The sequence below is a fragment of the Rhinatrema bivittatum genome, chromosome 5 (assembly GCF_901001135.1).
Source record: "Rhinatrema bivittatum chromosome 5, aRhiBiv1.1, whole genome shotgun sequence".
Classification (NCBI taxonomy): Eukaryota; Metazoa; Chordata; class Amphibia; order Gymnophiona; family Rhinatrematidae; genus Rhinatrema; species Rhinatrema bivittatum.
This window is the reverse complement of record NC_042619.1, coordinates 381929921-381954212: the sequence shown is the minus strand read 5'-3', so window position 1 is coordinate 381954212 and position 24292 is coordinate 381929921. Positions and strand designations below refer to the sequence as shown.

General features: G+C 42.2%; 1 protein-coding gene across 3 annotated transcripts in view; it reads left to right on the top strand.

Annotated features, from left to right (window-relative positions):
- The window catches only part of ST6GAL2 (ST6 beta-galactoside alpha-2,6-sialyltransferase 2), a 151982-nt gene that overhangs the window by 80077 nt on the left and 47613 nt on the right, over positions 1-24292 (top strand). For all 3 annotated transcript variants that reach the window (XM_029604871.1, XM_029604872.1, XM_029604870.1), the window contains exon 2: positions 11209-12199. In XM_029604871.1, coding sequence (XP_029460731.1) covers positions 11269-12199 — 931 coding nt within the window. In that variant the 5' untranslated portion in view covers positions 11209-11268. The remainder of the gene's footprint in view (positions 1-11208; positions 12200-24292) is intronic.

Sequence of the window (24292 nt, the reverse complement as noted above, 5' to 3'; positions counted from 1 at the left end):
TTAACCCGTGTCTCACAGCGGGTTAAACAGTGCGCTCATGTGAACGCATTGTATTGCATCGGCCCCATAGCTGGTTAACTTTAGGACTGTCAGAGAATAGTCCTAATATTAACCGAATAAATTCATTCAACTAATTTTGATATAGCTGTGTATATTCAGCAGCATAGCCATTCCACTTAATCCCAGCTAAGTTGGTTAGCTTCCAAGTCGCGTTAATAGCGTTTTGGGTATTCTAAGGAGAAAGAGAGCTTGATGGACTCTCAACCTGGGTAACATCAAGCTAGGTTGAGAGAACATTGTACAAATCTCATCTTTGTGTGAGTTTCCTCACTCCGAAGGTCATTAAATCTTCACAAGAGTGTACTGTTCTGTTCGTACGACTCACTCTGAATGTAAACGTGGCCCCTAACCCCTACACTACTACCTAAACCTCACCTCGAGTTACTAGGTGGGCCTCATATAGAGGTATAAATACCTAACTACTATAAGGGCCTTATATTTTCTCTCTCTCTCAGGTAATTCACTACTGTATCTTATAACCTGCACACATATGATATAGTGACAATGCAATCATTCATGCATTTCTTCTGTCATTGCCACATGAGATACAGGGTATGGTTGCAGAGACGAAGTACAACAAGGCCTTATGTGCTCCCTACTGAATCACAGAATGTACCTCAGCATTCTGAAAAATCATTTTCACTGTTTGGACAAGATGGGTGGAGCTTTAATGCGTGCCCCACCCAAAGTTGCAAAGATTGTGTTGCTGTGCTGCATATTCCATAATCTGGAGTACCAAAGGACCTACGTCCGTATTTCCCCGAGAATTCCCATGTCTCCCTGCATGAGCCTAGGAGACCACGCTGAGTGGCAGCCAGATTCGACAAAACCTTATACAAAGATACTTTGCCTGATAGGCCTCACATACCTATTCCCCTTCAAGAGAAGAGCAGCCTGTTAGCTGCTCCTCTCTTTGCTAGCCCTTTTCTCTCACTGCTTGACTGTGTAGCTCACCGTGTTGCATAAACCACATATGGGTACTCTGGATTCGTATTCACAAAGCCTTAGTTCACTGTACTTGAAATACAGTTGTGAAAGTAAACAATTCATGAAAGACATGTCGCTGCCACCTTGTGTTCTGCCTGAAAGTGACTGTAAAAGAGGCATGTGTGCCATAACACTTAGTGACCCACCTAGCATGGTGTGGCCTGCAAGCCCTTACCAATGGAATGCATTCTAGTGCTCACATGTGGATGACATGCAGACATAAGTGTGATGGCACCCCAACTGTTCCTCGGCCCTGGAGAGGTACACCTATAGAAATGCTGTAAATTTCAATCCCAGTAAAGGTGAAAAGCCAATGTGAAAGTAAGAGGTAGTCAGTTAATGTTTTGACAGAAAGATTTCCAATATTATACACTCGTTCCAAAATGCTTAAAGGTGTGCACGCCCCCTACCCACCCTGTAGTGGGTGTGCTTACTGTAAATGGTCATGACCACAATGACATGACACCAGTGTCTCACCACTTAAAGAGTCACTGTACTGTAGTATGTTCAACTGCCTAGCGATTTCCAGGATATGTACATCTAGTCCTCATCTTACTGGCATGCCTGCAGGTATTGAGACTCTTGGTTTTGCTTAAAAAAGATATAGGAAAAAGTGATGAAATGGCAGCATGTACATACTTCAGAAGTAGAACACAATAATGTGTCCATAAAATTGCAGCTAGGTAATAACAGTATTGAACACATCCCAGTAGTGTAGGAGCAAACCTTCCATTACAGCCTTGGTGAAAGCAACTGTGCTACCTGCTGCATTTTTCAGTAACGTGCACAGCTCCTTCCAAGGTAGCATTCCTCTTTGTGGTTGCACGCACCTTCACACCCATGCATCCCTACTACACATAACTAGGCAATTCAGAAATATTAATGTGCAAAAGGTGAGGGGCTTGCCAGTCGCAATGTCATGTAGGCTGCCTTGGCTTCTCAGGGAGCCAACAGGATGCACGTGCAGCTCGGTGAAGGCATGATTGGGAATCAGATAATGTCGTCTCCACTACCTTTTTCCAATGAGCGCTGGCATGTGACCATGACAGTATAGTTAATAATCAATCTTACAGCAGCCATATCAATCCTTATCAAACGCTTACATCATACTGGCCACGGATCACGTGTGTGTGAATCTCCTGCCTTAAACTGTATTGTCTCACATAGCCTCAGTCTGATCTGTAGAAGTCAGGTTGGTGCAAGGTCATTGTGCATTACGCATCACTGATAGTCATGTGGTGTAGCTGAACATAAGAACTTGCCATACTGAGTCAGACCAAAGGTCCATCAAGCTCAGCATCTTGTTTCCAACAGTGGCCAATCCAGGCTACAAGTACGGGCAAGTACCCAAACACTAAGTAAATCCCATGCTACTGATGCCAGTAATAGCAGTGGCTATTCTCTAAGACAACTTGATTAATAGCAGTTAATGGACTTCTCTCCATGAACTTATTCAAACCACACTAATTGCGCTAACTACATCCTCTGGCAACAAATTCCAGAGTTTAATTGTGCATTGAGTGAAAAAATAATTTTCTCCAATTAGTTGTAAATATGCTACTTGCTAACTTCATGGAGTGCCCCCTAGTCCTTCTATTATCCGAAAGAGTAAATAACCGATTCACAGTAATCCATTCTAGCCCTCTCATGATTTTAAACATCTCTATCATATCCCCCCTCAGCCATCTCTTCTCTAAGCTGAAAAGTCCTAACCTCTTCAGCCTTTCCTCATAGGGGAGCTGTTCCATTCCCCTTATCATTTTGGTCGCCCTTCTCTGTACCTTCTCCATCACAACTATATCTTTTCTGAGATGCGGCGAACAGAATTGTACACAGTACTCAAGGTGCGGTCTCATCATGGAGCGATACAGAGGCATTATGACATTTTCCGTTCTATTAACCATTCCCTTCCTAATAATTCCTAACATTCTGTTTGCTTTTTTGACTGCTGCAGCACACTGAGCTGATGATTTCAATGTTATCCACTATGATGCCTAGATCTTTTTCCTGGGTGGTAGTTCCTAATATGGAACCTAACATTGTGTAACTAAGCAAGGGTTATTTTTCCCTATATGCATCACCTTGCACTTGTCAACATTAAATTTCATCTGCCATTTGGATGCCCAATACTCCAGACTCGTAAGGTCCTCCTGCAATTTATAACAATCCACTTGTGATTTAACTACATACACATGTATGTACCCTGACCATATGCTCATTCTTAACCTTTAACCTATACCTACTACCAGTTACACTACTGCTGTGATCTATGAGCAACATTAAAGCTCATAGGCTGTGCACTCCTGTCCAAGAAAACTTTGCAGATAGCTGCCTACCAACATCACTGCACACATTTGCATGCTTTCATGGTTGCATGCTGTTGGTGATGCGCATGCGTATGGCAATGTCTGTGGATTGCTGAACAGCTGCTATGCTCAAGGCTCTGCAGTAAGTGATGTAACAGACTTCTGCTGTTAGTTGTGAGAAGGCCAGCTCTTGTCCTACACAGTCGTTCTCAGTGTATTGCATTCTGGGTTGACCAAGTCTGGTCAGCAAAACTGCTTTTGAGCCTACAAGCTGGCTCCACAGTAAATGCCAGACAGTGCTGAATGTATAGATCTACTGCTCCCACAGATGTCATGTGCTTGCCATGATAAATGATGGCCTTTATGTGTTGCTACCTTGACAGACATGCATTTAGTGCCACCTAAGCCCTTCAGGGGCCCATGTCTGAGACAGAATTGTTTCTTGTGTGCTGCTATAAATAATGTAGGAATAGGAAGGACTCACACAGCCTCATTAGCAGTTACTGCAAGCCACCACACACCTCTATGTTGTCTTATTACAAACGTTGCCAGAAGATAGGTTTTGCACATGTGTAGTTGCAGGCACTAGAGCATGTAGTCCCTACTGCTAACATAAGTGAGTGTGTGACTCGGTGAATGACGTGCTGTGTGTTGCTTGTTCAATCTGTGTGGGTGGGTACTGTTGCATTCAGAGGTTACTCCCTTGGCCCTGCAATCCAATACCCCTTAGCAGACAGTGTGTGTACCTACATTCAGCACAGACAGCTTTTGCATAGCATTGGTTGAGTATTTGCCCTCTGGAGAAGGTGTGCCTCTGACAGGGCAGCATATGGAGAGCAGTAGGAATGGTCAAACCCCTCTTGTACTGCTCATTTTACCCAAGTACACTCACAGTGTACATGTAGTGTTCACAGAGGATGCAGTCGGGCATGATGACACAGCCAGTATGCTGCACAACATGAAAGTCATACTTATCGTTTGGCTGTTCTGACCACCCACACGGATGTTTTCGCACCATGGAGTATGTCGAATATTGCTGTTATTATGGGGTGTGCCGCCTATCCACACGTAGGCCTGGCCCAGAGCCTTTGAATTTTATGGAGGGAGGAAATGCCGATAAAGAAACTGCCCAGTGAATGTGTAAATGCTGTGATGCATGAAACAGGCAGTGAGTGTAAAGGGCTAGGTAATGCTATACCTATAGGGCCCATTCAGATGAGTGTTCAGCATCATGCAGGTTTAGATGCTGCATGTACTGAGAAACATGGTGCATGGGTTGTTTTTTTTTTTGGGGGGGGGGGGGTAGTTGCTATTGCAGGCGTTGGGGGTACTACTATTACAGAGTCCCTTTTTTTCTGTCACTGTTTTCGTTTAGCACCTCTCCGTAGCTCATATCATGCACAGTTCACATAGAGGTTGCCACACCAGCCCCCATTTTTTTTTATCACTCCCTCTGTGCTGTGCAGATGTAGGAATGGTGCACCTACCATCTTTCACCCATTAGAACAAGAATACGTTTTATGTACAAACCTATATGTGGTTCGCCTATATCTGCCTACAGAGGGAGTGGCAACGGTTTCCTAAACACTGTAGAAGCTTCACTTATACAGCAGCCAAACGTTCAGTTCCACTATGCTGTGTACTGCAACACAGTGTCAGTAGGGAGGAGGAGTGAGTGAGTAGTGTGTGGTACAGAATCTGCACAGGTAGAGAGCACAGGAACTTAGAGGGATGCTGCTGGTGCTGTGGAGCAGGCGTACTTCCACAGACTGCCTGCCATGCCTGTAGTGGCCTGCCTTTGGGATCTGGATGCTACCTGTAAGATCAGCCTTACCTTACACATGTTACACAGACCCCCCCCCCCCCCAAGCCATACCTGTACAGGGGTGGAAGCCAGCCTGGTCCCCAGCACCAGCACCACCCCTCTAGGCCCTCTGGTGTTTGGCCATGGACATTGTAGAGCAGATCACTCATCATCCCTACTTGTGAGCCAGTAGCTGAGAGTGTGTACTAACAGTAAGTACACATCCTGTTTGGTTTACAGTGTAAGCTCCAAACGTATGTGATCACATACCCTTGCACTCCTGAAAGAAATAAGGGGCAGAAAATAAACTGTTAGGTCATGATGACTCCAAGTTCCCCTCTTACACCACCCAAGCTGTAGAGGCACACTGAATATTGTGTTGACCGTGAAGGTACAGAGCAGGTCGCATACAGGCACATGTAAGCAGGAGTTAGCAAACTATGGTGTGTGAAGAAAGCAACTAGAGGCAATCTGAAGGTCCACAGTAAGGAGCTTCTTCTTTACCTCTGGCTGTCCTGCTTACCAGCATACGATGTAATGCCATAGCCTGTATGTATAACTGCACAGTTGGAATGAGGCAGGGCATTGTAGCATGCAAGGCCATGTGGAGAGCAAACTTTTTACCTTCGTTAACATAAACACAGAAAGCACACAGTGAAAGGACATCACCAGAAAGTTGATCTTTCCAAACAGTGAGCATTTTATTAGCTAACACATGTAGTGCATTGTTTGTTATAAAAGCAATGTCTTAGGTAATCACATTTTGCAAGGACAAGATAGCAAATAGCAAAAAACAATGTACATTTCATGAACAGCACATTCAGTGTACACCTGTACCCTAATAGAGTGAAATGACATCATTACATATACAGAATCATCAAATAGAAGTCTAATAACACTGCAAATGAAATAATTAGCAAAATGCAAAAATGTATTGCAGAGCAAAGATATTCAATACTAAGAGAAAGACCATAACTTGTTACAAAAGGACCATCATACCACTTTTTTGTTTTTAGAACCAAGCCCTGGTTGCATTAGACATATTGAAGGAGAAGTACACTTTTAAGCATTCTCACAAAAAAGACTAAAAAAATATAAAATAGTAATAAGGACATTAATTTTTGGACCGATGAGTATATGTGACCCATTTGGCCTTATAGAACATAATTCATGATCTAAAAACCGATGGGTGGTATGATGGTCCTTTTGTAACAAGTTATGGTCTTTCTCTTATCATTACATATACAGGCATTGCATCTTATCCTTTAGGCACAATCTTGATTACAAGTAAGAACACTGAAAGAGGAAGTGGCACCCCAAAAGCTATGGTAGTGCTGTAAAGTAACAGCTACATGCAGCACTACTATGTGCTGTCAGTGCAAAGGCCCCAGACAGTCCATGTTGAAAGAGTGCACTCAAAGAGGGACAGCCTAAGGGCCACAGCACCACAGTTCAGCATGTAGGCACCAGGAGCAGGACCAAAGAGTTCAGCATGATGGCAGCAGGACTGCAGAGTGCAGCATTGCCACAGCAGGAGCAGCACCAAGACCCATCAGCATGGAGGCAGGAGGCCCAGGAAGAGAGACACAGCAGCATGGAGGAAGCACTTGCAGGAGATGAGAAGAGATGATACCCAGCATCCTGGAGCAGGAGATGGCACAGCCTACAAAGAGGCAGAAGATGGAAAGTTTTTATAGACTTCTTATGCTTCACAAAACACCATCCCTTGTGCGTGGTGGCACAGCAACTCTGTACTGAGGACACACTGAGCCAGTTTCTTCCATCTAGACAGCACAGCAACTCTGTGAAGAGGCCGGCCCTGTCTTCTTGCAAAAATTGTCTTCTTGGCCCTTACTAACCATTTTCTCTACTCATTCAGGGCCCCTTGCCTCGCCGTGGCATCCCAGTTGGGGGGGGGGGGGCATTTCTTTTGGGGGCCTACCCCTGCAGCATCGTGAATCTCCGGGACTGCTGTGGGGGTGTAGATGCAAGGGATGGAGCTGAAGACTCCGAAAGCTGCTCTGGCATGCGGTGCAGTATTTGCATGAGCACGTTGGTCATGTTGCTGATGGCATGGCATTTAAACTATTTTTGTTTTTACTTTAAGGAGTCGGGGCTGCCTCAAGTGGCAGTCCTGGGTTGAGCCAGGGATCAGCCCTGAACCCCACTCAAATTTTTTATTAGCCATGGCAAATTTTATTTTTTCCCCAGGCCCTTTATTTATTTATTTAAAGTTTTTTATATACCGACATTCATTAAGAAAACATCACATCGGTTTCCATACAACGTGAAATCAGCCAACGAGGCTTTACAGTGTAACTGATAATAGAACTGGGGGGAGGGTAAACAGAGGCTTTGGTGAGCAGTCAGTAAATGCGAACCAAAATTAGATACATATATACAAATTATATACAATCAAAGTGCGAGGAGGAGAAGTGGGGGGGAGGGGGGAGGTGTGAAGAGGCTACGGCTGAGGGGATAGGAGGGTGGGGGTGAAAGAGTGGAGAAGAAAGGGGGTGAAATAGGGGGCAGAGGGGGGATATCGCAGGGAAAGGGACAGCGGAGCATTGAGTACAAGTAGGAGGGGGACCTAGAGAGGAGGGAGAAGGGGAGGGGAAAGGAGGACAGGGGTGTGAGGGGGGAAGTGGGGTGGCGAAGGGATCATGCGTAGGCGTTTGTGAACAGCCAAGCCTTAAGTTTCTGTCTCAATTTCTTAGGGCAAGTCTCAAGGCATAGCTGGGTAGGCATTGTGTTCCATAGGGAAGGTCCAGCTAGTGATAGGGAGCGTTGTTTGGTGATTGTTAGTTGAGAGAGTTTGGGAGAGGGTGTGTGTATAGTTGCGAGATATGGCGTTCTGGTAGGTCTAGTGGTGGAATGGATATGTAGAGTGTCTGTTTACTATAGCATGTCTGGATTGTGGATGGCTTTGTGTATGAGCGTAAGAGTCTTAAATTGTATTCTAGAGGAGATGGGGAGCTAGTGGAGTTGTTTGAGAATGGGTGTAATGTGTTCTTTTCTGCATGTGCTTGTTAATAAGCGCGCAGCTGCGTTTTGTAGCGCTGGATATGGTATCAGTGTTAGGTATGAGAATTTGCACATCGTCGGCGTAGATAAAGTGAGGGAGACCAAGATTTGATAGGAGGTGGCAGAGGGGAAGGAGGTATATGTTAAAGAGTGTGGAGGATAGGGATGAGCCTTGGAGTATGCCCCTTGTTATATTGATGGGTTTGGATTCGTGGTTTTCAATTTTTACCTTGAAGTGTCTGTCAGTGATGTATGATTTGAACCAGCGGAGGGGAGTCCGGAGATGCCAATGTCGAGCAGTATGGAGTGATTAATAGTGTTGAAGGCTGCAGAGATGTCTAATAGGGTAGAATGTAGGTGTGACCCTTGTCTATACCTCTGATGACGTAGTCAGAGAGGGAGATCAAGAGTGTTTCGGTACTAAAGTGCTTTCGAAAGCCGTGTTGTAATGGAAAGAGGATCTGGTGCTGATCTAGGTAGTTTGATAGTTGTGTGTTGACAGTTTTTTCAAGAACTTTAGCAAGGAAGGGTAGGTTGGAAATGGGGCAGTAGTTAGATAAGTCAGCTGGGTCAAGTTTCGGTTTCTTTAGGATAGGTTTTACTATGGCTAGTTTAAGCTGGTTGGGAACATCTCCAGTGGACATGGATGTGTTAATAATGTCAGCTAGGGGTTGGGAAATGATGTCTGGGATAGATAGGAGAACTTTGGTGGGGATCATGTCAGAAGGGTGGGTAGTGGGTCGCATTTTCTTAAGTATTGAGGAAATTTCAGAGGCAGATATGGATTCGAAAGTGTCCATTTTAGTGTCAGAGCTTTTTGGGATAAATTTGCTTGGTGTGGGTGAAGTGGGAAAGCGCGAGAAAAGTATGGTTATTTTATTATGGAAAAATTGAGCGAGCTCATCGCACTTGGTTTTGGCGTCTTCATTGTGAGTAGTCTTGGTGCAGTCCTGGTTAGGTTAGAGATGAGCGAGAAAAGGGCTCTTGAATTGAATTGAAAATTGTGAATTCTAGTGGCATAGTGGTCTCGTTTTGTTTTGAGGGTGCTAGATCTGTAGGCATGCAGTAGGGTTTTGTATTTGGCGAGTTGCGTGGCTGAGGGATCTTTGCGCCATAGTTTTTCTTGAGTTCTGAGTTTGTGTTCTAGAAGTTTTAGTTCTGGTGTGTACCATGGTGGTTTTGTTTTAACGGAAGTCTGAATCTCTTTTGTTATCAAAGGGCAAAGTTTGTTGGCTGAATCATTGGTGATGTGGTTCCATGAAGTGATGGCGGTTTGTGAGTCTGAGAGGTCTAGTTTTCAGGTTGTCAGTAAGGGTATCTATGAGGTCATCCCTGGGACAAGATTTCCTGAATTGTATAGTGGTTTTTGTGTTGGATAGTTTAGGGATGTTCTTTATTGTGCAGGATGTCTTAATAAGAAAGTGGTCAGACCAGGGTACGGGGGTATAGGTGGTTGGGTTTGGGAGGAGAAGGGAGTTCATGAAAATAAGGTCGAAGGAATGGCCTGCTTTGTGAGTGGGGTTAGTTATGATTTGATGGAGGTCCATCGCATTGAGAGATGAAAGGAGCGATTCGCAGCTGTGGGTGAGGGGAAGCGAGTCAATGTGGAGGTTAAAGTCACCAAGGACGATGGCGGGTATGTCTCTGGAAATGTTTGCTGCAATGCATTCTATGATTGGGGAAATGTCAGATTCTAAGAAACCGGGGGGGGGGGGGGGGGGGGGGGGGGGGGGGGGGGGGGTATATATTAAACATATTTGGAGATGTGGGGATTTGAAGAGACCCACTTCGTATTTGGGTGGGAGGTTGACTGGAAGTTGCTTTAGCATAAGATATTTTTTTGCAGCTAGAAGGAATCCCCCACCTCTTTTTTTTAGGTCTAGGGATAGAGTAGATGTCATATTCAATGGTGGGAAGTTGATTGAGAAGGACAGTGTCAGTGTCCTTTAACCATGTCTCTGTTATAGCGCAGATATCAGGTTTTTCGACAAGGAGCTGGTCATTTAGAATGAGGGTTTTTTTTGTTAGGGATTGCAAGTTAATCAAGAGCATGGCAAGGGTTGAGATGCCTAGGAATTGCATGAGTGGGGTCAGCATGATTGGAAGGAGTGAACTGTGTTGGTGTGAGTGCGAGTGGCAAGGTGCTGTGTGTCTGTGATAGTTGTATCTGAGTTTGCGAATCGGGAAGGTAGCCATTAAATGTAACACAGGAGCCTCGGGACCCGCATTAGGCTCCCAGGGCTCCCTCATCACATTTACTGCTTTCCCAAGAGGTATTGGTATTTTATCACGGCTGACCACTTTCTTGGTCAGCCGTGATAAAATATTAACATGAAATTTCCTATTAATGACCTTCTTTGCATGCATTTACATTATTCACGTATCCAAATAACATGCAAAGCAGGTCATTGTAATAGAGGAGGCATCCTAGGGGGGTATATTGCGCGATATCACTGCAATAGTGCTCCATCGCATTATATGTGCTGTAACACAGCTTGATGAATGACCCAGTTAGTTGGCTGGATAAGTCTATTTGGCTGCTTTATAGTTAGTTGGATAAACTTATCTAGCTAGCTTAAGACAGCCAAGTATATTCAGTGGCACGAATGAGCCACTGAATATCTTGGCTAAGTTAGCTGGATAAGTTTATCCAGCTTTCTCAGCTAGATAGTGGCTATATTTGTCCTTGATAACTTTTCAGCCAGAAACTGAAAAAATGATCTATTAACACCTCTCCCATCCATAAGCCGTCATCTGGGATCAAGGATTTTTTTTTTTTCAGGGCTTGATTCACTAAGCTTTTTTTTCCCATAGAATACAGAATGAGACGAAAACCTTAGTAACTCAGGCATGATATATACAGAGCTATGTATTTTTCATAGATTTCTCATCCTTGAGAAGTTCTGGGGACAATATTTGGAAATTGCTGTGCTGTTACTTTGACAGAGGATTGTAATCATGCCTGTAATATATCTGTTTTCAGAATTACTTCATGGTCCATTAATGTGTTTCTCATATTATTTCCAGGTTTCATTTCTTCACCACCCAAGGACTTCAAATCATTAAGGAACTTGGACAAGCAGAGCCATGAAACCAAACCTGAAGCAATGGAAACAACTAATGCTGTTTGGTATCTTTGCATGGGGTCTTCTTTTCTTAGTGATATTCATCTATTTTACAGACAGCAGCACAACGGAACCAGTTCCAAGCCCTTTCTCATATATTGAGACTAAAAGGCTGTTGCCCATTCAGCGCCAACAGAGAGTCATAATGGGAGCCGTGCAAGATCCATCATTTTCTGAAACCATAGAAGGTAATGAGGTACTTCTGAATAGAGATATTTTAGAGTCATTCAGATCAGGTCCCAGTAGCCTTAAAAAATGGACTGAGATGGAGGATGATTTTGAAAATGAAGAGTTTTTTTCTTCCAAGGTAGCCAGAAACTCAAAAAACTCTTTTTATCAACACGATGGAGACTTTTTATTTGCTGCTGGTCAGCCTCAGTCACAGAGCAACAGTATTCATCAGTTCATCTCCATAGAGCGAGATAGATGGCATGAAGACATATCACCATCACATCAGAAAAAAAGCAAAAAGAGAATTACCAAGCAGAAAAGAAACCCAAGACAGGAGGGGTCTGATGACTGGGATGGACTCTATTCGTCTATGTCCAAATCTTTTCTCTATAGGCTTTGGAGGGGGGATATTTCTTCCAGGATGTTGAACCCTCGACTCCAGAAAGCTATGAAGGATTATGTGAGCATCAACAAGCATGGTGTTCGCTTCCGAGGCAAGAAAAACTCCAAAAAGCTGAATGCAAAACAGCTTTTGTGCGAGATCAAGGAGAGGGTTCATGTAAAAACCTTGGATGGGAAGGAGGCACCCTTTTCTGCTCTTGGATGGGAAAAACATGTTCCCCAAATCCCTCTTAATAAATTATATCCACAGGGTTTTGGTCGTTGTGCTGTAGTTATGTCTGCTGGAGCAATACTGAACTCCTCTCTTGGACAAGAAATAGGTAGGTTAAATAAGAGCATAAAAGAACATAATTGCTAACTAGATCAGATTTATTCAATGATAAATTAATGTTATGGATGAGGGAACATATAAAAACTTTTTGAAAATCCAGTTATATTGGATCAGATGGTTTACCCTGGTCCATGTGCTTGTTCACATCCTCAAAGAACCTCAACAGATTAGTGATAATTGACCTCATTTTACAGAAGTCTTGTTGACCCTCTTCCAGAAGATCACATTTACATCTATAGTATAGACTATAAATTTACCTGTAACAGAAGTTTCAAAGCAATGTGTAGTTCTCTGGGACACCTCTTGTGCATCTTCTAAATATGAGTGCTGTGTTGCTAACTCTCCAGTCCTCTGGTACACAGTTTTTAATAAAAGTTTGTACAAGTGACAACCCATGAAAAATTATGAAGACAGACTACCTTATATTTTTCCTCCCAGACTCTAAGCAGGGGATTTCCCAGCCCTTGTTCCTTGGAAAAATATCAATATCAATGCTGAATATGTTAGCCATATATCTTAATCCAAGTTATTTCGACCTGTTCATTGTAAGACATTTACTTGTCACTGTTATTGTTTAGAATGTAAACCGAATTGATCAGTAATTCTGTTATTGGAAAGTCGGTATATAAAAATGCTAAATAAATAAATAAATAAATAAATAAATAAATAAATAAACTGCTATTAGTCAAGTTGACTTAAGGATACATTTTTAAATCCCGACATGCATAAATCCCGGGGTTTACTCGCGCCAGACCAATTTTCAAACAGGCCCAGCTGTGGGCATAAACCCCAGTACGCAATTAAGTGTCAGGGCCTGAAAAGGGGATGGAGAGGGGCAGTCTGGGGGGCAGGGAGGGGTGGGGCTGGAGACGCCAGTACAGCAGCCATTTGCCGCTGTGCCGGGGAAGCGCGCACTTGGCAATTGGCCGGCGCATGCAAGTTGCTTCTGCTCCAGAGGAGCAGCAACTTAAAAAAAACAAAAAAAAAAATAGGTATGGCAGATTAGGTTTAGGGGCTGGGGAGAAGAGAGAAATGGGAAGTGAGGCTAGGGTAGTGGGTAGGGAAGTTCCCTCCCAGTCCGCTCCTTAATTGGAGTGGACTAAGAAGGAACTGGGGAATGTTGCGATGTGTCGCCACGCAAAACTAGCTAAACTCTGCCCCCCCTTGCGCGCACGCCGGATTTTGTAATCCATGCGCACACATGTGCGCATGGATTACAAAATCCGGCGTGCATGTGAGCGCGGCCCAATAATTTTATAACATGTGCGCGCCAGCACGCACATGTTATAAAATCATGCATCCATGTGCATGTGCTGGGTAGCACGCGCGCACATGGAGGTGCATGCATATTTTTAAAAAATCTACCATTTAGGGAATAGCCACTGCTTATTGCTGGCATTAGTAGCGTGGGATCTATTTAATGTTTGGTTACTTGCTAGGTACTTGTATCCTGGATTGGCCACTGTTGGAAACAGGATGCTGGGCTTGATGGACCCTCGGTCTGACCCTGTATGGCAACTTCTTATATTCTTATAATTTTTCTCCTATGTGTAAAAACAGTCATTTTTCCACTGGTTTTTTTTTATTATAACATTGAAATTTCTAGGAAAGATAAAAACTTAAAATGAAGTTCCCTAAGCATAGCCTAGCCAATTTTTGTACTTAATTTTTTAGAGCATGTGTAAACATTTATCTCCAAAACTGTATATTCTGCAATTTTAAATGTATCTCAGAATAACATGGCATTTATAAATGTCTTAAAATGTGGGAAGTTCACTCATCTAAATACAATGTAGTAACAAGATAGTGACTACTAATACAAATAAAACATATTATTTACAAAGTTAATTTATTACTCAGATACTAACATTTCACTCCCTCTGAGGGTCCTGGGAATCAAAACATCAGAGTCTCTGAGTAAATCATACATTTTCTAAATAATATAGTTTATTTTTATTATTTATTTATAAAATTTGATATTCTGCTTTTTCCTAAATTAGTCTCAAGCTGTATTACAATGAAAATTACAATCCACATTGCAATGAAAGACACTAAATATGGGATTAGAGCATGTATACAGGTATGGCTAGAGAGAAGTAGATCATAAGAAATCATCTAGTTTGAAAAAGAACATATAGTAGATAACAAAGGATCCAGTGGATAAAATGGGCAGCAATAATATAAAGATGGGTACAAAAGTGCAAATGCATATATACTGGGATAAGGCAAGCACTTTGTGTCAAGGTACTAAGAATAAATTAAGTAGGAGTAGTTCAGTGGTGGAATAAGGTTGTGGGCTCACGTTCAGGAAGTTTGGGCATTCAGTTAGGAGAAGGAAGAGTCTCATCCTTAGAGTCTAAGAGAAAGGCTTGGTCGAATAGCTGAGTCTTTTTTTTTTTACTTTCAAAAGGTGGGGTAGGAAGTCTTGCGGAATGGGGTAATTGTATCTTTTTCCACATTTTGGGAGCATAGCAACTGAATGCATGGTCAAAGCCAGAGGGGATAATAAGAGGGCCATTTAGGAGGATGAGAGCTCTCTTGGAGAGTGCAGGAGAACAGAAGTCGGGAGAGAAAATCAGGGGCCTGTATATTCATGCTTTTTAAGACAAAGCAAAGAGTTTTGAAATGTATCCCGCTTCAATCAGTAGCCAATGTAACTGATGCAAGATTGGTCTTATAAGGTCAGTTGGCTTGGCCCCTACCAGAAGTCTAGCAGCTGGGTTCTGTAGCAGTTGAAGGCATTTGAGGTTGTATTGTCAGATGACACTAAAAAGAGAATTACAGTAGTCTTTGTGGTTAGTGATTAACACATGCATTAAAATAGCAATGTTGTATTTCTCAAATTGTGTATTGGCAAATCTGGAGCAGAAGCATAAAGAAGGTCTTTTACCACCTTTGAGATGTGGGTTTCTATTGTAAGATTATAGTCTAGAACACCCAGACTGCCCTCTGAATCTTTGGATTGTAGTGAAGTTTCTAACTGGAAGGGTAGGGACAGTAAGGACTGTCCCTGTTAACTTAGCCACAGGAGTTCCATATAGATATGAAGTTTTATATATATGAAACATATATAGAGTTCTTATTTGGAGAGGTTTTGTTTGAGTTTATGGTTGTTAAGCCTCTGGGCTTTAACTGACAGATGATCATTTAGAATTCATGATGGTTGCGGCTTGGTCCGATCTCATTTTGATGCAGAGTTGGATGTCATCAGCAAATAGACTACATCCTTTGTTGAAAGACTAAATGAAGTCACCAATTTGACAGATATAGATGTTGAAAAGGATCAGGAAAAGTTCTGAACCCTGAGGTACTCCACAGATGAGGTCTCTAGGTAAAAATGTTTTGTTGGCCCATGAGATGGGTTTTATGTTCTGTTAAAGGCTTGACTCATTCGAGGGAAGTGCCTTCAGTACCAATGTCTTTTAAGCATTATATCAGGAGCTGATGATTGAAAATGGGAGATATACAGTATATAGTAGAACTAGGAAGGAGTCACCGTCTTGATTGGCATTCATGTGGATGCTATTAGTAAAGGTTCTGTACTGTGGCCTTTCCTGAAGCTGGCTCGATATAAGTGAAGGATATTGCCCTCCTCAGGAAAGTCTAGGTGCTGAAAGTAGACTACTTTTTCTACAAGTTTGGATATGAAAGGAAAACTGAAAACTGGAAATAGTGGTTGACTATTTTTGGATCAGAGCCTGGTTTCTTCAAGATATGCTTGATTATAACCTTTGTTAGTGAGAAAGATAAGAAACATTGGGCTGTCATGCCATTAATTATGTCGCTCAGCCAGGAGACTAGCTCTTCTCTCAGGTTTGGATGACTTTCAGGGAATAGAGTCTAATAGGCAAATGGATCAACTGATCCTCTGTAGGATTTCTCTACCTCATTGGGGGAGACTGTCTTGAACTCAGACAGTGGGATACAGTCAGAGGGGGAGATGAATTGATATAATCAAGTTTGGAGAAACGGTATCTGAAGTGCTTTCTGGGAAATTTAAGTTATTTGGGCCTGAGGGAAGTAGTGTTGAAGGAGAAGCAACAAAGGAAGAGTGAATAATTTAAATTTTTTCAATGAAGAATTCAGCAAAGTCCTCCACTCTGCAGCGATATTAGTTGCCTGGGAGTCAGGCTTGGAGAGTTTTCGTAGTAGTTGGAAGAATTTACTAACCTGTGTTACCAGCATGGTAACACAGGTGACCAGACCAAAAGATAGAAAGCAGAGAATAGGGCTTCGTGATCAATTTTATCAATGGAGAAAGGTGAATAGTGGAGTTCCTCAGGGATCTGTGGTGGGACTACTGTTTTTTAACACATTTATAAAAAACCTAGAGATGGGAATGAGTGAGGTGATCAAATTTGCTGATAATACAAAATTATTAAAAGTTGTTAAATTAGAGGAGGATTGTGAGAACTTGCAAGGAACAGCTGCTATATTTTACATCTCAGGATTCCCCATGCTAATCTGGCTAATTAGCACAGGGAAACCTCCTTCTAAGGTTCAAACCCACCCCCACCCTATACTAAAGTAAGGCAGCAGCACCCCAAAGCACAGAGTACCTCCAACTTCCTTTGGAGTATACCCCACATAGATCTCCCCCATGAGGCAATGCCCCATCCCTCTGTGAAGCACAACCCCTCCTCCAAGGCCCCAAATCTTCCTTCTCCCACCCACCCACCACACACACACACACATACAGAGACACTTCTAGGGACAAACAATCACACCCCCAGAAGCCCCCAGAGGCCTCTAAGAAGCCCCCTATACTCCTAGGAAGCTCATCCAGAGGGTTCTGAAAATCCTCTGAGGGAGTAGTTAGTCAGTCTTTATCCTGCCAGTCCAGGCACTGAATTCAGAATGGTTGCTGTGACACTCTGATTTGAATATCAAAGCACAGAGGATTACAGACACCATTTTGAATTTGGCACATGTACCAGCAGGAATTTCAGAGGATTGTGGGGCAAAGAGACCTCTTCAAGGCCATTGGAAGGGGTACTTCTGGGGGACATGAGAGGTTGTCAGTGCTTAGCATTGCCAGCTGACTCCAGATTTTGAGGACAGGTTTTTCCAGTGCAGGTTTTCCCCATTGTAGTTCTAACTTCTCTATTGCATTCCCTTACAAAAGCAAGACTACAAGTCCCTATATGCAGAGGGATAAAACCAGCCCATCCTGAAAACCTGGAGACAGTTAGTGGACCTATCTGTGCTTCAAGGAGTGTATCTGTGCATTGGGGGAAGTGTTTATGCCCTTGCACCAGTTTTGCATCAGAAAGGAGTGGGGGAATTATCTGTGTCTTGGGGATGAGATTGTCTGTGTTGTGAAGGGGTGGTGGTGTCTTGGACATGATGCTGTCTTAGGAGGGTCTTTGCTTCAGAGGGTTGTTCTTTGTGTGTTGGGACTGCTTCTCTGTGCTTTGGGGATGTTCTAAACTGAGATGGCCCATGCTAAAACCGATCACACAAATCCCTAAAAACTTAACTACACCTCCTGAGATATAGTTAAATTCCTAGCATGGTCTTTGTTAGGCCTCTTAGGTGTCTCGGGCTTGACACTCTATTAGGTAGATCCAAATGAGGGAAACATTAATAAGGATTTCCCTTATAGGTTATTCCCTCTTCTTAGATCCCCATGTCACATACGTTTAACACATCAGTGCTCCTTAGAGATAATGGCCCCACCCTCTGGAACTCCCTCCCCACCCTCCTACGCCAAGAGACATCCCTGCAAATTTTCAAGAAAGGAGTCAAAACATGGCTATTCCGACAGGCCTATCCCGACACAAACCAAATTTAATTTCTCCCCAGCCCCCCCTGTTCGAACTCTCCACCCCTTCCTTTGTTTCCCTCGCTTCCCCCCGCACCACCCATGGATACCCTAGAAGAAACAATATCCCCCCCTACTGCTTAATTTATCCCTTTTTGATCATGATCGGTTAATGTGTCCTTTTGTAAGAAATAGTATTTGGTTCTAAGGTTACATTGTTATGGTTTTACTTTTATTTTATTCTTTGTACATTGTTTTACTGTTTTATTGTATCGCCCACCTGAGTTATTTGTAAACCGGCATGATGTGCTGCACGAATGTCGGTAAATAAAAGTTAATAAATAAATAAAATAAATAAATAAATAGCCAGCCACTGAGCGGCTAGTTAAGTTAGCTGGATACACCTATCCAGCTAAATTAACTGGGATATTGAATGGCGCAGCCTGGATAAGTTACAGTTAACCAGATATGTGATATCCGGCTAACTTTAGAGCTGCCCTATGGCTTAACTTGCTAAGTCCACTCCTCCACGGAATGCCTACCTCCCACCCAAGGAATGTCCCCAACTTACCTGGCTAAGCCTTTTAAATACAAGCTATTTCGATGGATAACTTTCCCGTTATCCATCTAGATGTCTTTTGAATATCTACCCCAATGTGTTGGTGAGCACAATTATTTATTTTATGAGAACAGAGCAACTCAATAACTTAAGCAGAGATATGTCTTTAAAAAATATATATACTTTTATTAAACATATGAGAAACAATATTTAAAAATTAAGTTTTGTCTTAGAAACAGAAAGATAGGTAACAAATAGAATGGTCTTACCATATACAAATAGCCAGTCTCGTCTCGGACTGCCATGAGTTAAAATGGAAGCCTTGAGTACCAATTTTTCTTTGTATTTATACTTTTCATTTGTTGACATTTTATGGCCTATCATCTTAACAACACATGGACTTATAGTCTTAACATCTCAGAAACGCATGAACTTATGATCACATATATAAATCCAATATTTTAGGTACTGAATTTATCATTAAGCTCTAGTGTGTATTTTAGTAAAAACTATGTAAAAGCCTCATAAGAGGAAGCAATAGAATTAAAGCTGGTACATTTTTCAATATTTGTATATTATAATATGCTCTCATATATATTTATAAATATAGAATTATTCTTCGCTAAGAAGCAACTAATTTCAATACCTGTTGCATAAATACTAAGTCATATACTCAGAGGATTTAGCTATATAGAGATTCATAATCTTGAATATAATGTTATAATGCCTTACATCATAAATGCTTAGTTTAACTAGCTAAATGCCTTGCTATACAATTTTATTATTATGTGCTAGAAAGAAGAGTCTATTGCTATGTTAAAAGAAAAACTTATTTCCTTACATATTTATTTATGATTAAAAAAATCTCTTCATAGTTAAATACTGTAAGCACTGGTCTATAAACTATACTTGCAGATTTAAAACAACTGCTGCCTTTTAATTTTTTTTCTCAAGTCTGAACGATGTATCTAACTTGCACATAAGTTCTGGGAGCTTTGCCAAACTAGACTATCTGCTTCTACTGAACTGCCTTATAATGCTGGACTATATTCCAATTGTCAGTAAGAAATTCAGCACTATTCATGTTAATGTATTTAGGATTTAAACAGGAGCTCAGGATGTCAGAGGTTATTGTTTTCATTTTTCTGTTTTTTAGAGGTAAGGGTCACCTAGACACTGTCTAAGACTCAAGGGGCCCATCCCATCATGTCACCTCTGATCCAATCAAGGCTTGTTCAGCCATTACTTTTTCTTAAATCTTAGTGTTTGGGTATTTGCCAGGTTCTTGTGGCCTGGTTTGGCCTCTGTTGGAAACAGGATGCTGGGCTTGATGGACCCTTGGTCTGACCCAGCATGGCAATTTCTTATGTTCTTATGTTCATATGTGTGCTTCTTATGCATGGGCCTTTTCTGAATTGTTCCAGTCTTTTCTGAACTAGAATTAAAAGTAATATTAATTACTTCACGGCTAGGAGACAACTGAGGTGTTTTCCCTGATTGCATAAGCTTCAGCTTATCATTTAGTTTAACTATGTAGGCTTGCTCATCTATCATCTTGGGTTCTAAAGAAAGATATAAGGGATGAATTCTCTATAGGATATAACTCCTCACAGAATAATATATCCTCCCTGCAAGTAGGAATATCAGGATTTCTGGCTAACTGCAGTTATCTGTACACTATTGAATTCATGCTGTAATCAGCAAGAGAACCAATAAAATATGGAAAGGTACACCTGAACTTTTCTTCATCGGTCAGTAGAGGGTGATGATTTTGTCCCATGATCCATATCTCAGGATGAGTGAATGGATCATCAGAAAAAATATTCCCCTCAGCAAAGATATCATAGCACAGTGCAGAACAATGATTTGAGAACAAGCCCTTGCTACACAACATTATTTGAATTCCCCCCTTAGTAAATTAATTACTATAGAACCCATCCATGAGACTTTGGAAAGAATTGAATCCAAACTCTGTGATGATTTTGTCAAGCAGATTGTCAAGACTGTCGCTTGACACAGCAGGAAAAGACATGTTCTTTGATATCTGTTGAAAGTGGTCTCCCACTCCAGTGTGGTATCCACTTCTGCTGTGGCGGGATTGATTTGGGTCAGTGTCCTATCCACTTGGAAGACTTTGGCATCATTAATACTTGCTGTTTGCGAAGAGTATACAATATTTTACCCATTGAATTACAGTAGGTTTTGCTATTGAAGCATCTGGGGGCATAGAAATCTCAACAAGGAACTTGGTTCTGTCAATGAAGCTTCAGGAGTCATCAGCTCTATTTCCTCATGTCCCTGCCTCTTTTGCCTGTTCTGCCACCATATCCACTCTTGGATTGTCATTGGCATCCTGAACACCCTGCTGTTGAAATAGAGTAATTTTCAAATTGTCAGTTGATATAATCCATTCCTTTCTTGCCCAAAATCACTACCGTTCTGGGGTTTTATAACTTTAAAAATAGGAACAGCTTTTTGCTAACGTGGGCATAGGAATCTAAGAGAAGATACCCTCTCCTGGATAAGAAGGCCAGGAACAAGTGAAGAGGGGTGTGGCGAAACATCACCATTAGTCAAGGAAGTGTGCAACTCCTGCAAGAGAGACAGATGATCCTAAGGGTGGGATTCAGAGGGAAATAAATCAAAATAGATATTAGGTCAACACCAAACATTTTCTTATATAGTAACCCCCTCCAAGCCAGGTAAATTATTCAGACCAAATTGTACCACAGGAATTAATGGAAACCACTGCAAATCATGTCAACCCAACAATTTAGTGAGAGCTTGTTTTACAACAGAATTTTTCCACTCCACCTTGCCACAGCTTTCAGGGTGGTAGGGGGCACTGTATTCCAAAGTGATGCCTAACTCTTCTGCCCAGGACCAAAATGTTTGTGAAGGCAGGTTCCTGCAGGAGTTTTGGAACAGCAAGTGCAACCAATGAATTGAGAGCTTCACAGGTGTGTTTAGCAGAGGTAGACTTAACCGGGTATAACCAACATAACCCTGTACAATAGTCAACACATACCAACACATGATGTTTCCTATGAAAAGGTGGCAAGAGCCCTATATGATTGATATATATCTGGTCATAAGGTTAGGCATTACATGGTGAGGAAAGGTAAGGCACTTTTGGTCATGTATTCGGATTTACCAATAAGCAAGGTTCACATTTAGATAATATATTTTGAATCAACTTTGCCATATTAGGCCACCGTTATCATACCCATAGCTGTGATAGTGTGGCATTTTCCACCATACAGGTGATCCAAAGAGAAATGAGCCGTTTTAACCAGTCCCAGACATGCTTTTACAGGAGGTACCATTCGTAAAACTTCAGGCCTTCAAATATGACACACTCTCGGGCGGATTTTAAAAGCCCTGCTCGCGTAAATCCAGGCGGATTTACGCGAGCAGGGCCTTGCGCGCCGGCGCGCCTATTTTCCATAGGCCTGCCGGCGCACGCAGAGCCCCGGGACTCGCGTAAGTCCCGAGGTTTTTTGTCGGGGGCGGGGCCAATCGACGCAGCGTTTTGGTGGCGGGACGCGGCGTTTCGGGGGCGGGCCCGGGGGTGTGGTTTCGGCCCGGGGCGCGTCTCGGTGCTCCAGCGGCCCGCTGGCGGGCGTGGATTTACTTCTCCCTCCAGGAGGCGTAAATCCGTGGACAAAGGTGGGGGGGGGGGGTTTAGATAGGGCCGGGGGGGGGGGGTAGGTAGAGGAAGGGAGGGGAAGATGAGGGGAGAGCGAAAGAGAGTTCCCTCCGAGGCCACTTCGATTTTGGAGCGGCCTTGGAGGGAATGGAGGCAGGCTGCGCGGCTCGGCGCACGCCAGCTGCCCAAAATCGGCAGCCTTGCGCGCGCCGATCCTGGATTTTAGAAGATACGCGCGGCTACGCATGTATCTACTAAAATCCAGCGTACTTTTGTTTGCGACTGGTGCGCCAACAAAAGTATGTGAACGCGCATTTTTTTAAAATCTACCCCTCTGTCTTTTATCTCATAGGTGAAATCTTTGAGGTAGCCTGGAGGATTCTCCCATACTGTATCTAAGACTTGATCAAGTTCCTCATCAAGACCTGGTGTATAGGTATAACCATTACCTTAAAAGCATTTGCAGCAGCCTTTGGTAAGCTGTCTGCAAGGGAGTTTCCTGCTGTCTGAGGGAAGTCCCAGGAGCTCTGTGTCCTAGCTCATGGATAACCTGAATATCCGTACACTGTAAGAAAAGCTTGTGGATATTTTTCCACTTTGCTACATGCTATAAGGGTTTCTTTTTGTCCATAATAAAACCATTAGAGATCCAAGTAGGCAGATCATTATTGAAAGATCGTGCCAAATACATGCTATCTGTGACAATTAATACAGGTTTAAATTCTTTCTGAGCTGGTCTAAAAGCAAATTCTAATGCTGCTATTTCTGCATTCTGAGCTGTGTGATCATCTAAAGTCAATTTCCATTATTTCTGAACCTGAAAATCTGGAATGAATGTACCTAACACTATACCCATACCAGCAGCATTGTTTTTAGCAGAATCATCTGACTTCTTGACTGAACCATCAGTGTAAAAAACTGACTCATAATCCACCATAGATCGGAGAGGTATTAAATGCTTATCTCCCTCTTCTATTGCCTCTTCTACAGTTTTAGGGAGTGACTGCAAATCTGGTAATGTTGTATCATAATGAAAAATCAATTGTTGATCTTCAAAGAGAGCTAACCACTTCAACCATCTATTCTGCAAGGCCTTTCTGTCACAGATTGGTTGGTGTTGTAGATGAGTAGGTGAGTTTAAGGAAGAGTAGATAAATATCTTCTGTCCCTGTGCCAGATCTCTTCTCTTTAAAAATTTCTGCCATAAATGTTTCTACCAGGGAAAACCATTTCTCAGCTGGTGTAAATAACAGGAAGCAAATTGTACTAGTGTTTCTGTATCATGATTTTGGATACATATATATCCCGCTGTGCCTGAGGTATATACTTCCATATGTAATGCTTGAGCAGAATCACGCACTGAAAGCACAGCAGCCTGATTCAAATCATCTATCAGGGATTTTAAGCATGTTAAAATTTTATAGAGGTGTGATTTTCACTGAAAAATTCTGTATAAAACTTCTACCAAAATTTAGAAACCTCAAAATACATTGTAATTGCTTCAGTGTGGTTAAGGGCTGCAGTTGAAGCCATTTTTCTTCAAAGCTAGTGGTCAAACCTCTACCTTCTTTTGATATTGTGAATCCCAAAAAATCAACCACATATTTTCCTATAAAGGATTTTTTAAGGGAGACAACATACCCAGCATAATTTTAACTAGACCTGTGATAAAGTATCTATATGCTCACATTCAGAGTGATTGGTAATATAGATATCATCTACATAAACTGCTAAATTTGGAAAGTGTTTCAATAGGTTTTCAACGTTTGCTGAAAAAATATCTTTGAGTGTAAAAAACCTTGCGGGAGACATGTCCAGACATTCTGGGCCCCACCTCATGTAAAACTGTTAACCACTGACTGTCAACTGTGATAGGTACAGACCAAAACCCATTAGACAAGTCCAATGTAGTTTCATAGGTATACCTTGGGAGTTGTAGCAAAATGCTGCTAAAATGACAGTTCTATACAATTAAAGATGTTACCCTGTTTACCTCTCTATAAGGTCATTCTCCAGGCCCAGGGACTGGAAAAATACTAGTATTCATAGGTCTAAATCTTTGGATCAAGACCCCCTGTATGATGAAATCATCAATAACTTTTTTTATAAC